Below are 17920 nucleotides of genomic sequence, written 5' to 3'. Positions count from 1 at the left end.
ATGATTGTATAACAATATATATATATATATGCCAACATTATTGTTACAGCTGAGTTAGCCAGACAGATATCACACTCTGAATCCAGTGCAATAGTAACATTACCCGGTCTGATGCAGACAGCTGTGCAAGCTGTTAATTCATCCAAAGATATAGCTGAGCAAGTAAAGGTAATATTACATTTCACACCATGATGTATAAGGGCATAACACCACTGTTAAATAAAGAATATTGCATTAAGTCAAGGCTATTTATTCTGGAAACATTAATAACAAATAAAGATCAGACATTTGAAAGTGAACAAAATTACAAGAAGTTTAAGAAAACATTAAATTCTGTATAAAAATAAGGTAATGTTGTATGATTGTCATTGTGACAACTATCAATTTATTATGATCAGGGACAAAAAATTGTGAGCAATTACATGTCACCATCAGGTGTTCAACATTATCAAAACCCATACTATATAATAAGCTATAAAAGGCCCTGAGATGACAAAATGTGAGATATTAAAAAGGGAAAACCAATGGCCTCATTTATATGAGAACAATAAAAAGGAAAACAAATATGACATACAGCAATCAACAACAACCACTTGATTACTGGCTCCCAGGTTGGGACAGGTACATAAAGAATGTGGCAGGGTTTAACATGTTTATTATCGCTCAACCTTCCCCTTTCAATGAGATTGTAACAGAATGTCATTGTAGTGTGTAATGTTTCACATCAATTCATTAATTCATTCATTGTGATAAATCTTTTTCAATATTTATACTTCACAAAAACATAACCAAAATAATGTACCTACTACTTGTTACAGTACATCCCATCAAACTAGTGAAAATGAATTTAAATCTGAAAGTTTTTAATAAGAAATAAAAAGTAATTGTAAAAATCTGACAAAAATAGGATTTTTTAAAAATGAATTTAAATCTGAAAGTTTTTAATAAGAAATAAAAAGTAATTGTAAAATCTGACAAAAATAGGATTTTTTAAAAATGAATTTAAATCTGAAAGTTTTTAATAAGAAATAAAAAGTAATTGTAAAATCTGAAAATAATAGGATTTGTTTTTAAAACCTATTCACAGATAGAACAAATGGATAAACAATCCACTGTATTCTGAGTAGGTTTACAATGCTTATCTTTTATCCTCTATGACAGTCAAGGTTGCTGGTGTTAGAAATTCAAAACAAAACAAAAACATAAACATGCTTATAAGATATGAAGTTAATATGAATTAACCAGATATTTTTGTATGTATTTTTTAATGTAAAGTACACATGAACTAAATATATATTAAAGAGTGCATTTAGTTTTATGATGGATTAATAAGAATCTGGATTAATATATAGAACCCTAGTAATTGTAGAGTTGATAAAACAAAAATTAGAAGTTTTTAGTTCAGACCAACTAAGAACAGATAGAGAGTAAATTTTCCAATTATATTATATTATCTGCAGTTTTTAATTAATAGGACATGATTATGTCAAAAACATTATTCTGTTTTAGTTGATAATTAGCATAGGAAATTCTGATGGAGCAATACCATTCTCTTTGCTAATGGAGGATGATGGGAAGGCATTTCCTGAGAACACTGATATTAATTCTAAAGAAGATATTTTAGTCCTACCTTATTCCAGTGGAACCACAGGGCTTCCAAAGGGTGTCATGTTGTCACATTATAATATCATTGCAAACATTGAACAGCTTATTAGGTAAGCACATTTTGATATATAGAATGTCCTCTCACTAAATAATTGAAAGTTTTGTAACTATGACGAATGCATCTATCCCTTCATTCGTACTTAAAATAAATGAGATATATAGAATGTCCTCTCACTAAATAATTGAAAGTTTTGTAACTATGACGAATGCATCTATCCCTTCGTTCGTACTTAAAATAAATGAGATATATAGAATGTCCTCTCACTAAATAATTGAAAGTTTTGTAACTATGACGAATGCATCTATCCCTTCGTAATTAAAATAAAGGATACCTCAGATACAGATTAGTCTGCCTCATATCTTGACTTTCATCAAGAAATTGTCAATAAGGGTTGGTTTAGAACAAAACTTTATGATAAAAGGGATTATTTCAGCTTTCCAATTAGTTCCAGGACAAATTTTACAGTGCTGGAACATATTTCCTTTTAATATATATTCTGGGTATAAATTTTCTGTGATACAAATTCCGGTGGAACATATTTCCTATGAAATAAGTTCCGGCGGAACAAATGTCACGCCAGAACAAATTTTTAGTTACAAATATTCCATTTCTTTCTAGCAATATTTCAGCAACACTTGCATATGGAGTATATATCTCCCAGTTTATATGATATATTATAGAACTTGTGTTTCCTATCAAGATTTCCTTGATTGAGGGTTGCTGCTTACAAGGGAGCCTTTGAACCAAGGGTTCCAAGTAGTAAAGTTTTTGGCCATGGAATTCCTATCATCTTATGAGTTTTGAATGTCCCCTTGGTATCTACCTCCTGTCTTTTTTATTTGATGTTGTCAATTGTCAATTTTACTGTTGCAAATTCTGGTGTAAAATCTTTATCATTTAACAAGTCTAAATAAGATTTTAGAGGATAGCATATGACATTATTTATGATGTAAAACTAGAAAGATATGATAATGTGTTAATGTACAAGAAATAATTATATATATATATAATATATCCCAAATACCATGAATATATAAATAATCCTAGATTGAATAAATCAAAATACTGATGCTTGTCAACTGCTGAATACCGTAGGTTGACCTCTAGATTTCTTTATTGGTCTTGTTGTGTTAAAGTATGCCAAACATCAACTTTTATTCATGATGGAGTCAAAACAAGTTATTTGTGTGTAAACAAATTGAGAAAAAATAACGCTTGCAGCTGATGTGTTAATTTACAGGAAGCAATATCCTAAATATCATGAATATATAAAAAGAATAAAACAAATTATTTTTTTATGCAGCAAGATTCCTGCAATCTGATAGGTTAAATACATGGATGTAAATTACACGTACCCTACCCTTATGTCCTAGGAATAAAATTTTGCCAAAATTTCCAAAAAAAAAATTAAAAATGCAAAAATTATAAAAAAAATGTTTTGACTAAATTAAAAAAATATCAATTTTGGGGGCAAATTCAAAAAAAAAATTTGCTATCTTGGTGTAATCAGGTGTGTACAGGACTTACACCCTGAGTTTGGAAAATTCATACATCCTGAGGCAAACATACACCCTTGGGCTGCGCCTCCTGGTGTATGAATTTTCCACAATTTTACACCAAAATAACTAATAATACTGATGCTCACTGTATAATCTTGACCTATAGTTGTTATCTTTTACCTCATTTTTTCTGTGTTGGAGGGTTGTCTAATTGACAATCATACCACATCTTCTAATATTTATATATTGAACAATGAACTTACTTAAATTTACACCGTATAAAGAGCTAAAAATCCTCTCAGAATGTATACCTATATATTTTACAAAGAACGCCAAAAATTTATAAATAGCAAACTACCTCAATACATTACATTATACAATGAACAGTTTTTATGTATAAATCTATAACATGGCATGCCATATGGTAGATTTTTTTTATTTTGTGGGTACAAATCATGTAGATTGAGGAAAAAGTCTTTCTGGCACATTTCCAATGTAATAATGCTTAAAACATGTTATTACATCACAGTATGAGTGGATTGTTGTTTGATTTACATTACATTTGATTGTCATTTACATTCAGTAACCTTGGGTCAACGGTTTAAACTCATTCATAAATAATCTCAATATTGGTCTGTTAGTAAATTTGTAATTTTTTAACACTGAAACTCATGGATTATGTTCTCATAAAATCCACATAAAGTATTACCCTATGAATAAATAGAAATCTACTGTATGAATTTTTTTAAAGAAACTGTGGTTTCATCTATTTTCGTGGGTACCAAATTTCTTGGATTGAGAAAAAATTGTGTTTTTCATGGATATTTGATTTCATGGTTTTGCCAAAGACTGTGATCAAGGATACATAAAATTTGTACTTAGTTTAAAATTTATTTTCGTGGTGCATGTTTACCCACGAAATCCACGAATATTGGTATCAAAGAAAAATAATGAATCCACAGTATGTAATTATTAGATTATCTCCCATTATAATGAACCTACTTTTAACAGGGGACCAATGAGCCACCTTACAGCTGGAAAAGACAGTTTGATAGGAGTTTTACCTTTCTATCACATCTATGGAATGGTTGTGGTCCAGTTTGGATCTATATGTTTGGGGACCAAGCTTGTTACTATACCTAAATTTGAACCTGAGCCCTTCCTCGGTGCAATTCAACAAAATAAGGTATACTTAGATCACTGTAAAAGGAGATATGCTACAAAATTATTTATTTCTTATATATCTTGTGAACAATTGCATTGCTGCAGAAATTCAAAATAAAAATGACTATAAAATGTCAAATACACCAAATTTTTAGAGAGAAAAAAATATATGTCCGGATGCTACTTTTTAAGATACAAGTATTATCAAAACTATTATAATTTCTTTTTTGTTGAGAAAAGGATCTCTTGATTTTTTTATATGAAATGCGCAGGCAAAAAATAATGTTGAACTGTATAAAATGTACTGTAGAAATAACAAGAATTAGAAAATATTTGTCAAAATTGTAATTTTAAATGTATCCTTTAAAAGATATTGCCCAACATAGGGGTTCATGCAAATTTCCATATAGTTAAAATTTCTAAAGGGGCATAACTCTTTTAAAAATAATACATGTATCAGGGCACATTAAAAATGTATTAATTTAGAGGAAAAGGTCAGACAGGTTAATAAAAAATATTACGGCAAAGTTGAAATGTGATTAGAAAACATACACATATGTAAGTGAAAAGAATTTGTTGATTGGTCATGTGAGAGAATTATATGTTAATGAAAGTTTTTACTAAAAATAGCAAAAATATTGTCTAATTCTATTTGTGGATTATAAATATCGTAAATTGTTCAAGCATTGAGGAAATAGTGTTCAATTCCAGATATCCTATATGCATTTAGTACCACCGTTAGCTTTGTTCATGGCCAAGAGTCCTCTAGTAGAAAAATTTGATGTCAGTACGGTACAAAACATGGTGTTTGGGGCAGCCCCTCTTGGAGCAGGACTGACTCAGGAACTGATAGATAGGATAGGTGCTAATGTTATCCAAGGTACACATAGTCATGTTGTCTTCAGTGTTATTTGACTTTGCCTGAATTTGTTGATAAAATGTATTTGCTGTGAATTGACTTTTCGAATAACTGTTAACAGACTAAAAATAGTATTTTTAATCTGTTTTTTTAAAGTGTCTTTTTAGCTTTTAATATTAGTTATGTTTATATATATATATGTAGGACTCTGAACCGCGATGGTACTCTGAACCGCTATGGTCATGCTGAAGTGCGATGGTTGGACTCTGAAGTGTGTTTTTTATCACGCTGAAGTGCGATGGTCCCATTGTGACGCTATCTTGTTGATAGCTACGCTGAAGTGCGATGGATAACATTAACTATATTTTAAATGTTTTCATGTCAATAAAGAAGTCAATTTGTTTGTTAAAAGCAGCTTTTCGAGTTTATTAAGTAAATCATCAAGAACCGTTTGATTTAAAACAGTCATGATAAATAGTCACTACTTTTCCAGTCATAATTGTAACGTTGAAGTTTACTTTTGACAAAAATAAGCCAACTTTCATACAATCGTTCGAGACGCTACATGCAACGGTTATTTTCCTTTAAAACCAGTACTAATTTCAATGACTGCAAATGTGATAGCTGTTTAAAATGCAATATAATAAGGGCCTTATAAACTTATCAATGTCTGTCACAGGTTTTTGCTGCAACTGGAGAAAATATGGATTTTTTTTTGCAAATTCAACATTTTTAATACTACCGGAAAAGGTGAATAATTAGTAGAAAGGGGATTATCAGCCTTTTGTAGAAGATCTTTTTTTAAATCTATAGAAGTTTTGTTTTTTTCGTACGATGGAGCTTGGAATTCTCCTACTACATATGAGTCCGCAGACAGACTCTCTTTATTATGCTATTATGGTATACGTGGAACTTTTGAGTTCTGAGAGCTGAGATTACTATAACACTTATAGAAATCTCAGTTGAGAGGAACAAATAAAGATAAACTAAACACGCATAATGATGTCCACATGCAGCAAATTTAAAGAGAACGATCTCTCATTTAGTATGAAACTACAGCGAACAGACCATCGCACTTTTCGACAAAGACCATCGCACTTCAGCGTGACCATCGCACTGCAGCGTCCCCATCGCACCTCCGAGTCCTACATATATATGTGTATGTATAAGTCTAAATTGAAAACAACGTTCAAGCCTATGATTGCGTTGGATAAAAACCGCAATTTTTATATGTGTGCATGCAAAACAAATTTTTTGGTAGAGGGGTCTAAATACAGCACAAACAACATTTTCCAAAAGACCAAATGAGTGAAAAGGTATATTTCAACAAAACGCATTTGACTAGCAGGCCGAACAACTGATGTTATGTATATATATATATATTTGAAATGAAATTAACATCAAAATAAACACAAATGTTAAAAGTCTAGCACTTTCATCTTTCACAGGACTTATCAAGATGTTGTCAAGTGTTTCTATGTCGTTAGGTCATCATATTGTTACACTGTTATCCATCTTATTGTTCAGGTGTTTTCTGCTTTTGTAAAAGAACCATTCTTCTCTGTTTAGTTATGGTTTGAATATATTTGATAAAATATTTTTCCATTTGATCTCTTTATGTCTCAGTGTCCTTTTTACATATATAGAATGGAAATATTTTGAATTTATTATTTCCGCATCATTCAATGTGTTTGCTTAACGAAAATTTGCTGCCAATATACCTTGTGCTTTGGTCTCATATTTGTTCTGGTCTCTATAATTATGATTATTCTTACCTTTACAAATTCCACATCTTTTGTCACCACAAATATTAACATGAAAAGTTGACAATGGCATTTCCAATTTTGCTCGTGTTAGTTTTTTTTCTTCAGATTACTTGCCTGTTGGCGACTTTTTATTATTTGATCTTCTTTAAGAATTGTTTTAATTATTTCCCTCTGCGATTTTCATTTCTTTTCAGAATTATAACCTCAATGTTATTTATAGAAGTTTTTACATAATTTCATCATTTTTTTCTTTCTATCTCTCTTAATATCTGATCATCCTAAAGTCATAATAACATGTTAAATTTTTTATATATTGATTACTGAAGTGAACAACCACACATATTCAATTTAAATACCACAAATTGAATAAGAGATTATAATTTACTGTTTTAAATTAAGAGCCTGTCTATAAGAAAACCATGCAAAAGGCCAAAAATCATCCAAAAAAATAAGCTAAAGAATTGACTGGTGGTTATTTCTTCAAAATTGTTTCCTCAAAATGCTTCACCTATGACACTTATGACAAAAATATCAAATATTCAAAAACAATTATTTTGTGCATAATACAAGGTTTTGATTATGACCTTCAAGATTTCTCATTCTTTAACTATTTTTTTTTATAAAACCATAAACACTGCCAATTATATATTCTGAACCAGTAATCAGAATTTAAAAATTCATTTCGCTCTTATTTAAAAATTTATTATATATAGAATCGATTTCTTTTAAAGTGATCTTACATTTGAATTTCAGATTAGATGATAATAAAGAGCCTCCTCATGGGGTTTTTGATTATGTGATTACTTGGCCGTTTTTATAGTGATTATTTGATTACTAGACCAAATATATCATGATTATTTGATTATTTGATAATCTAGGACTGTATTTTTGATTGTTTGATTATCTTGTTTAAAAAAATAGTTAATGATTATGTGATTATATAGGCAAAAAATTTGTGATTATGTGATTACTTGGACACCCCCATGAGGGGCCTCAATAAATTAGTGGTTACAAAATTTGGTCCAAAATCACAATTTCTAGATTTATCTTATGCTTGTTTGTTCTGGATTGCAAACAAAAAATTCAGATTTTTGTATGCAAATGAAACTTACATAGATATGCTTACATACACAAATTTAGAAGTTGAATCAATTGTAGAAGCATTTGAAAGGCTTATTATTAACCAGTTGTGTTTTTAAGGAATAAGTTCATAGATGTTAATAAAAATATAAATATTTGTATGTATATTTACTCTATAAAAAATGAAACATTAATTCAATATCTACAGGTTTTCAGAAAATGTAGATATTTGAGGCTAGGTATTGATACTGCTTTTTTACAAATACCTCACCAATTCAGGCAATTCATTTTTGCCATTCAGGAGTTATGGTCCTTGATATATTGGAAAACCCAGTTTGCTGTCAATTTGACTGCTCATTCTTTGTCTATGTATAATGTGCAACTTTGTTCCATACAAGTTTGACCCTGCTCTCCTTCATTTTTATTTATAGAAATACATTGCTGCCAATTTTGGTTTTTCTGTGTAATGATAGTAGTTTATTTGTAGTTTAGTGACATTTACTTTCAGTTTATGGGTTAACTGAATCCAGCCCAGTTACAAACCATGATTGTGTACCACCCAAGTTAGGAACCATTGGTAACCTTGTCCCAAACACACTCGGCAAGGTTTGTTTAGACGTCTATTAATAATCCAGTAAACGATGCTAATAGAGCTTATGTTGACATTAATATTTGTGATGGCTACACCTGAAATAAAGATTTAATTTTGTCGTAATAATTGATTTTTTGCATTCACTTAATTTTTCTAAATATTCAACTAAACTAATGTTTTAAGGAAATGTGGTATGATTGCCAATGAGACAATGACGTAGTTGTAAGTAAAGGAGTAGACCCGGTAAGACCCCTTTTTGACCCCAAAATATAGCATTTCAAAAATTTGATAAAAATGTAAACTTTCAGCTATTTATTGGAAAGAAGAATTCCTTTATTACATAAATATGGGCTGTTTTTGACAATACAATGCACATGCATCAGGTACTAGCATCAGAAATCTTCACAATTTTAGCATTTGTGCTTATTTTTAGATGGTTTTTGTCTAAAATGAAAGTGGCTGCACTTGTGTTCAGTCTTAATATTTAAATATATGTTGTATTTGATGATTATACATAACATATATAAAGGTTGAGACTGAACACGAATGTGGCCACTTCCATTTTAGTCAAAAACCATCTGAAAAGTGACGTTTTGTGGCATATTTGATAGATTTTTCATATTTAAGCTTGAATTTAGGCGTCTTTAATGACCAAGTTAGTTCAATTCTTTTACATAAACTAATTGAATCGACTGAAGAAGACACTTAAGTGTTTAAAAAATGTCAAAAATCTTTCATCAGATGTACTTCAAATTTTAGGCCAAAATAAACCCTTACCGGACCTTATACAAGCATATATTTAAAATTTTTGTCCTGATTTAACATTTAAATTATTACTGATGATCTGATAATGATTCAGAAACCATTGTTTAATATGCCAACTTGTGTTATTGACTTTTTATATAAGAAAAAAAAAACTCGTGGAATTTTGGCTAGAAAGTTCAAGATGTTTATTTACAAGAAAAAATGAAATTTATTTGGACCTTTGACACCTGTGATAAAAGTTTTTTTTAGATTTCCTAAATATTATATCTGACTGAAGTTGTTTACTATGAAATGTGCAGGTTTAAAATAGAACAAAATAAAAATAAAATAGAACAATAAAAGTTACTTCAATATATATATAGACACGATTTTATAAGAGCATGAACATGTACATATTGTTTACTATTCTTATAGTACCTCTTGTGGAGTTACTCTTGTTGAACAATTTTTTTCCTTCACAGGAAACAGAATGATTTCTTTGATTCAACCTTTTGTTGTCTATATTTTTCATTATTTGATTGAAGTTTCACTTTCACAGTTTATACTTATTAAGTTTAGACATATTTATAAATAACTTTAACAATATAAAATGTTCACCCGGGAAAATCCTGGCAGGTGTGAAGTTACAGAGACTAAACAAAAAATGTAATAAAACTTGAATAACAGCAAAAACAAAACAAATTCATGTACGAAAATTAAAGACAATTACAAAGGAAACTATACAATTTCTTAAGGTCAATATAATAGACATTTAATATTCTATGTAAACTTGACTAAGAATATGGTTATAAAAGACAAAAAAAATTGAATTTGGAATAGTAACATTCTAATGCTTTAAATATCTACCTTTCTATCAATTAAGTCAGTAATACTCTTATCCCCCACCCCACCCCCTTTTTCAGGAGGGTATTCCTCATAGAACTAAAAATAAATTTTTGTTATGCAAGTGCCTTAAAATAGACTCTTGAGAGAACTGCCTGCTGAAATCGTAGATAATGAAAGATGCATTGTGCTGTGAATAAACTACAATTTATTCAATCAATTTTTTATGTCAATATCATTTGGACTTCACAGGATTTTGCTAAAAGTTATGTTTTGAAAGTAAATAAAAAATTAGGAGTGAATGTTTCTTTTTTTTTTTTTTTTTAAATTGTTTAGCTTTTGTCTTTTTCTTACCACTTAAGCTAAATTATAGGACTATCAGCCATCACAAATATTATTGTTAGCAAAAGCAGCCAGACACTCCATAGTAGATGTACATACTAGAATAACTCTGCATTCATAATTATATTTTTGTGTTCATTGTTTTTTTTAAGATTTCAAGGAAGGGGTAAATTCAAGAGCAATTGGTAATAGCATAAAAATTAGATATCCTCAAAAAAGTTGTTTTTACCAAGCATATTAGTGCACTAAATTTAAACAAATCACATGGAAATATAAAAATATCAGTACACAATCATTGTTTGTAAGAACCATTTATATGGCTTTATGATACATGTGCTGTTAATCCTACCTTGTATGTTTGCTTTAGTCAATGTTTTCCCATGCCTTTTTAATTGAACATGTTGATCTTTTCTTTTCAGCTAGATATATATTGAAATTGTTATAACAATGATCCCATTTCAGAATTGATAATTTTAACAATTAAAAGCAAACCTTTGAGTTTTAATTTAAATAAGTATGATTGTATAAAATCTGCAACCTTATAATTAACTTGAAACATGGCACGTTATTAACACACCAGCGTGTGGTGCCCTACAATATTGTTATTCTCGGTTGCTTTCGCGATTACGGAAATAAACGAAGAAATCGAAAGTTGTGATAAATTCTTTGGAAACAGCAATCGGCAAACCTCGGCAGATTCCGTTACCCTACATCTGCATATGTGTGCCGATTGATAGATTGATGGATTTGTCCTAGACATCATTAATTCTATAGAAAAACACATTGACGATGCCGGGAAATTTGTACCATATTAATTGAATAAATTCCCCATGTTTATTGATTTATTTTTCGGAAGAAATTGCACAATATGTAATATACATCGCAAGTTGTGATTATATAATTACTGTTTACTCCAGTGGCACACATTTCATGCATATTTAAGACGACTGTAAAGTGATTGTTCTGATAAAAATTAAAGATCAAAGAGATTTGAAATAAATGTCGGAATTATCAAGCTTCGCTCTAAATCCAGATTATTGGTTGGTATACGAATGTTTCAGCTGAGCCCCGTTGTGTTGAAATTTTGTAAGAACTGCAACTGTTCAATAATATTTACTAGTGTCATTTGGACAGATAGTGATAAAATATTTTATGGGACAGAGATGCTTTAGCTATTCCATAACATTTTATAAGTCTTGTTTTTTTCTCAAATTGATAAATACGAGTCAAATCATAAGTCAAGATTGGTACATTCATAAATGACAAATAGAAATACTGACACCGGCTGCATATTATCGGATAAAATTCGTTCAAATACAAATATTTTAGCAGTTTTGAATTTCACAAATGTCAAAAAATTTAAACCCACTTATATATATATATATATATATAATTTTTTTTATAAATAACGAGGTGCGTCTTTTTTTTAACTATATTTGTTATGTATAATTTCTGTGATATTAAGTCCTTGATCGATTAATTTTCGCATTTAAAACTGAAAATTTCTACTTTCCATGGTAATCCAGGTCCGTTGCTATATACAGTAATCGGGTCGTCACAGTGTATATATTTATTAAGAAAATTTTCGTGACCCGGCACACCCTTTTAACAGTTTTAACTTAACCCCTAAAGAAATAAAATAATGTCACTCACTATTTTTAATCGTTGTAGAATAATTAATTCTGGGCCGATTTTCATTTTTTATGCATCAGTCGATTTGTTTAAATAAGTTGTTATTTAATGTTATTCAGGGTTATATCTGGTCTATATACCAGCTTTGATAAGTGTTTGGAATAACTATAAATTTTCACTTCGTACTATGAACATCAAAATTATTTATTATGTAAAAATATTTCCTTTCTCTATTTGTACTGTACACGTATACCTAACAACAAAATTATTTTCATTTACCTGTGTTTAAAGTTATTGCAAATGGCTGATATTTTTGTTCGAGCATATTGTTTTTCTTTAATTGTTTAACATTTCTTACCGATATAACATGTTACTTTTATTATTCTTCCCTTAGTTTATTTATTTTGTATTTACATTGTGTCATAGGTCAAATTTATTTGTTCAGTGTATGTTCAATGGTGTTAATATGTCCTTTGATTGAGTTAAGCTATTTCAGTTGATATTTTATAGTGTGGCTTTCTATGTTGTGATGTTACACTATTGTTTCAGAAAAAGGGTGAAGGTTTGGTACCATTAAAACGTTTAAACCCTCTGCATTTGTTTACACCTGTCCTAAGTCAGGAATCTGATGTTCAGTAGTTGTCGTTTGTTGATGTGGTTCATAAGTGTTTCTCTTTTCTCGTTTTTTATATAGATTAGACCGTTGGTTTTCCAGTTTGAATGGTTTTACACTAGTCATTTTTTGGGGCCCTTTATAGCTTACTGTTCGGTGTGAGCTAAGGCTCGGTGTTGAAGACCGTACTGTGACCTATAATGGTTTACTTTTATAAATTTGGACTTGGATGGAGAGTTGTCTCATTGGCACTCATACCACATCTTCTTATATCTATGTTCTTGAATAAATGTCAACCTACGCGATTGAAGTAAGTAAAGGTGTTTTCCGACAGGTATTGATGTTAATCTGTCTGGATAAAAACCATGTGATTGATAAGAAGTATCTCTGGTCAATTTATGACCGCGGCATCGCAGATAGTCACAAAAGAAATTAACGACAGGGTACTAATAAGACAGTTTCCATATCTTTTCTACAGTGCTACCCGGGTTATAAATAAGTGCTAATTAATCGTTGTAGTTCCTGTCAATATAATACTTCCATGATATAAGTTAAAATTTTCAACCAAGTTGAAATAATATTCCCCCGTTATTTAATAAATAAAAGACAATTAGAGGGTGTTTGCTCCTTTGTTATCTTCTCCCACTTTTTCCATGTATGATAAAAAATTACTTAAACAGACAAACAACAATAAAACACAATTCATGTTATATCTAATCTTATTGGTGCAATAACAACTAATACTAGTTTATTGCCATCTCAACAAAAGGTCCAGTTAGTATTTAGAATCTAATGCATTTTATGAAATATTTTAAAGATATATACCAAAACATTGTGATTAACCAAGAAGATCTTAAACAGTGGAAATTAAACCAAGAATGTAACATTATTTTAATTAACCATAGTCATTTAAATTTAAAACACCAAATGGTCTATGAGAAAACTGCTAAATCAAACTTGTTTTGTTTCTGTATTAATGCCTCAAATGTCTGTATGTAAATAACTCTAACCAAATTATACATCTGAGTTCTGCATCCTTTAATATACCTTCATTGCATCCTTTCGAAAGTTTGTTTTCAGCACATGATATGACCGATGATGAAAAAATTGAAACCTGTTAGTGTTATAGAGATGTAGTAGATTTTTTAATTTACTTAGAAACAGGGAAGAAATATTTTATGCAGTATTAATTCTAGACGATGTGTTTGTTAAGGAGAAGATCAGTATGTAAAAACAATTGATCATGTGTACATTTATTCATACATTGTATTTGAATTACTAAAATATATCCCTACCAGGCGTTCTCATAGATTTAGATGGACAAAAAACTTAGAAATAGTGTTTGATTTTCCAGCCTATGGTTTAACAGAGACAAGTCCAGCATCTCACTATGATCGAGATCCACCTAAAATAGGAACTGTAGGTCATTTAGTTCCTAGCACTCTAGGAAAGGTTGGTCATCAAATGATCACATGCTTTTATAATTCCTAACACCAATTAACACTTACTTAAGTTCAGCATAAACATGCACTCTTTTAAAAGGTGGTGCATAACACTACAGGGAGATAACTCTGTAAAAATCAGCTGAACGCTTTAATCAAGTTCTATTGTTAAGGAAATATTAAGCTTCTCAATGATCAAAACAAGTGTTTGTCAAACTGCTATATATCCAATGAAATTTTTCCGATAAAGTGTGTGGTTCAAGTTTTTTTAATTTTTTATATTTTTTTCAAAGGGTCAAAGTAAACATTTTGTCAAATTTTTTGAAAATTTAATGAGCCAAATTAATTTTAGTCAAGGTTTTTGGAACCACCTTAAGTAGTTAATGAATACACTGGTGGATTTTGTTTGATCTGGATGAAAACAATATAGAATAATCATTTGACAATAGTTTTATTTCAGTATGATGACACACTTGTTAAAATCTGTCAGTTTTTTAACTGTAAAAACAGAGGCATAATTAGACCTATTATTTTTTCAGTGAAATTGTAATAATAATTCCAAACTTTTGTTAGTTCTATTTTATAATCTGCACACTTCAGTTCAGAAATTTGATGTAATAATTTCATAATAAACATAAGTATCCAAAACTCTTCTTGATATAAGAATAAGAATAAGAAGATGTGGTATGATTGCCAATGAGACAACACTCCACGAGAAACTAAATGACTTAATTAAAAGTGTGCAAATATAGGTCACTGTACCGCCTTCAACAATGACAAAAACCCATACCACACAGCAAGCTATAAAAGGCCTAAAAATAAAACATTTCAAATGAGAAAACTAAGAGCCTAGTTTTTGTATGAACAATAAACGAAAAACAAATATGATATACAGCAACAAACAACAACTACTGAATTGCAATTTACAGAATGTGCGGGGTGGGGGGTGGGGTGGGGGGGGGGTGTATGCTAGTATATAATGCCTGTAGCCCTACCTCTCACTCACAAGGGAATATATGTCAAGAATGAATATGCCATTGTTTATATTCTTGCTGGGAAATGTTTTTTTAATCAAAACGAAGAAAAGTATTATTCCTCTATCTAAAGATACTGTTTCAGTAATAAAATTATTACAAAACATTTTAGCCTAATGAAATCAAATTTTACCACACTTTATAAAAACCTTAACAAAATAAATGTTTAACCTGTATTAGGCCTTTCCTGAATCTTTGTCTTTTAGATTCATAGTTTCCTGTTATATCCAGTTTTCTATAGGTTTTTTGGGGTCAAAGGTAACAAGAAGAGAAAATGATAAAGGTTTTTCAGATTTTACAATTGCTTTTATTTTTCCAGGATATGGATTAACAGAAATCAGCCCAGTTTCTCATTATGATACTTCTCCCCCAAAAGTTGGAACTGTAGGCCATCCTCTTCCTAACACACAATCAAAGGTTAGAGATTGGTTTGGACGTAACTTCCTCTACTTTCTCATTGGTGGATATTTTTCATTCTTGAACTTAATAATATCTTCACTGTCATCTAAAATTATAACTTTCACGACTAACTTCAGTCAATTTGTGAATACTCTTTTAAGTACTATAACAAGAAGGACATTTGATCATTGTTGTCCTTAATCTCGGCTAGATGGGAAGTTGGATTTTTCACATACCATGATTGTTGTGACTGGGCATACACAGCTAGATATGAGCTTTGAAATATCCCAAGCTTTCTAGAATATCATAGCTAGTAACAATTTTGGTAAAAAAAAATAAGGAAATGTACTGCAATGATTGCTAATGAGACAACTATCCATTAGAGTTCAAATGACGTGGATATAAGCAGTTATAGGTTACCATACAGCCTACTACAATGAGAACATTCCATATCTTACAGTCAGCTGTATAAGGCCAGGACATAAAAAAATGTGAAACAATTCAAACTAGAGAACTAACAGCCTTATTTATAACAATACAATTTACGAAAAACAAATATGACGGACATGAACCAACGACAACCACTACAGGCTCCTGACTTGGATTTGGCACATAAAGAATGTGACTGGGGTAAATATGTTTGTGAGCACTCAACCCTGCCCTAACCTAGGTCAGCCTCTCTTTCATGGATTAAAATTAAGTAACTTTGGCCGTGTTATAATTGTATAATTATTAAAGATACAAGAAGTTCAAAAATATTTTAAAATGTATTTAAATGAAAACAAAGTGACATTGTTTTTTTTTTTCTTCACATGGGCTGGCCTTATGCATTTATTTCCAAAATAAGATATTTATGTTTTGTAAAATTTGGCACAAAGCTAAACAGAGATAAAAAAAACATCAACATGCAGGGTTTTACATAATGTAGACATCAGTTTTTAATTATAAATGATCTTTTAAGTATGACTAACAAAAAATTGTATTCAGTGAACTAAAAGCTTGCGGGAAAAGAAAAAGAGTTTCTTAACCAAGTGCCACTGAAATTTGACAAAGTATATGGCTAACTTCTGTTTTAGGGTTCTTGACCAAGTGCCACTGAATTTTGACACAGTATGGGGCTAACTTATGTTTTGGGGTTCTGAACCAAGTGCCACTGGATTTTGACAAAGTACAGGGCTACATAGTCATATGAAAACACCAACAACAGTATACCACAATAACCAAACCTGTATTCAAACAAATGATTTGTAAAATATTGGCACCAAATTAATCTTATAATATCAGTGAATATATATAGTATTTTTCAGACAATTTATTTGCATTAGCATAAAAATAAAGTTTTTATTTTATTAAGTTAAATATTTTAGTATTACATGTATATGGTCATTCATTACATTTTCCACTGTTTTGTTATGTGTCCAAATCAATTTTCTAATATTGTTCGCTGGAACAATTAAAGTGTAGTTCTTACATTTTGTTGTGTAGTGGATTTTAATTCTCAAATTAATGCAATATTTTCATATTACTACTGATATTTCGTTTTCTCTCACATCACTGCTAAATATTTCTGTTTCTCTCACATCACTGCTAAATATTTCTGTTTCTCTCACACCACTGCTAAATATTTCTGTTTCTCTCACATCACTGCTAAATATTTCTGTTTCTCTCACATCACAGCTAAATATTTCTGTTTCTCTCACATCACTACTAAATATTTCTGTTTCTCTCACATCACTGCTAAATATTTCTGTTTCTCTCACATCACTGCTAAATATTTCTGTTTCTCTCACATCACTGCTAAATATTTCTGTTTCTCTCATATCACTGCTAATATTTCTGTTTCTCTCACATCACTGCTAAATATTTCGTTTTCTCTCACATCACTGCTAAATATTTCTGTTTCTCTCACATCACTGCTAAATATTTCTGTTTCTCTCACACCACTGCTAAATATTTCTGTTTCTCTCACATCACTGCTAAATATTTCTGTTTCTCTCACATCACAGCTAAATATTTCTGTTTCTCTCACATCACTACTAAATATTTCTGTTTCTCTCACATCACTGCTAAATATTTCTGTTTCTCTCACATCACTGCTAAATATTTCTGTTTCTCTCACATCACTGCTAAATATTTCTGTTTCTCTCATATCACTGCTAAATATTTCTGTTTCTCTCATATCACTACATATATTTCTTTTTCTCTCTTATCACTGCTAAATATTTCTGTTTCTCTCACATCACTG

The 17920-nt window shown here is 30.2% G+C and overlaps 1 protein-coding gene across 2 annotated transcripts in view; it reads left to right on the top strand.

Annotated features, from left to right (window-relative positions):
• The window catches only part of LOC127704588 (probable 4-coumarate--CoA ligase 3), a 37993-nt gene that overhangs the window by 8142 nt on the left and 11931 nt on the right, over positions 1-17920 (top strand). Inside the window, exons 4-8 of one of the 2 annotated variants that reach the window (XM_052208710.1) lie at positions 50-168; positions 1510-1715; positions 4177-4351; positions 5041-5209; positions 14155-14252. In XM_052208710.1, the coding sequence (XP_052064670.1) occupies positions 50-168; positions 1510-1715; positions 4177-4351; positions 5041-5209; positions 14155-14252 (767 nt within the window). Of the gene's footprint in view, positions 1-49; positions 169-1509; positions 1716-4176; positions 4352-5040; positions 5210-8542; positions 8641-14154; positions 14253-17920 lie in introns of both variants that reach the window. The other variant, XM_052208709.1, reaches the window with a different exon arrangement.

This window comes from Mytilus californianus, unplaced genomic scaffold (assembly GCF_021869535.1).
Source record: "Mytilus californianus isolate M0D057914Y unplaced genomic scaffold, xbMytCali1.0.p SCAF_6, whole genome shotgun sequence".
In the NCBI taxonomy this organism is placed as follows: Eukaryota; Metazoa; Mollusca; class Bivalvia; order Mytilida; family Mytilidae; genus Mytilus; species Mytilus californianus.
The sequence above is the reverse complement of the archived record's forward strand: the minus strand, read 5'-3'. Positions and strand labels throughout refer to the sequence as shown.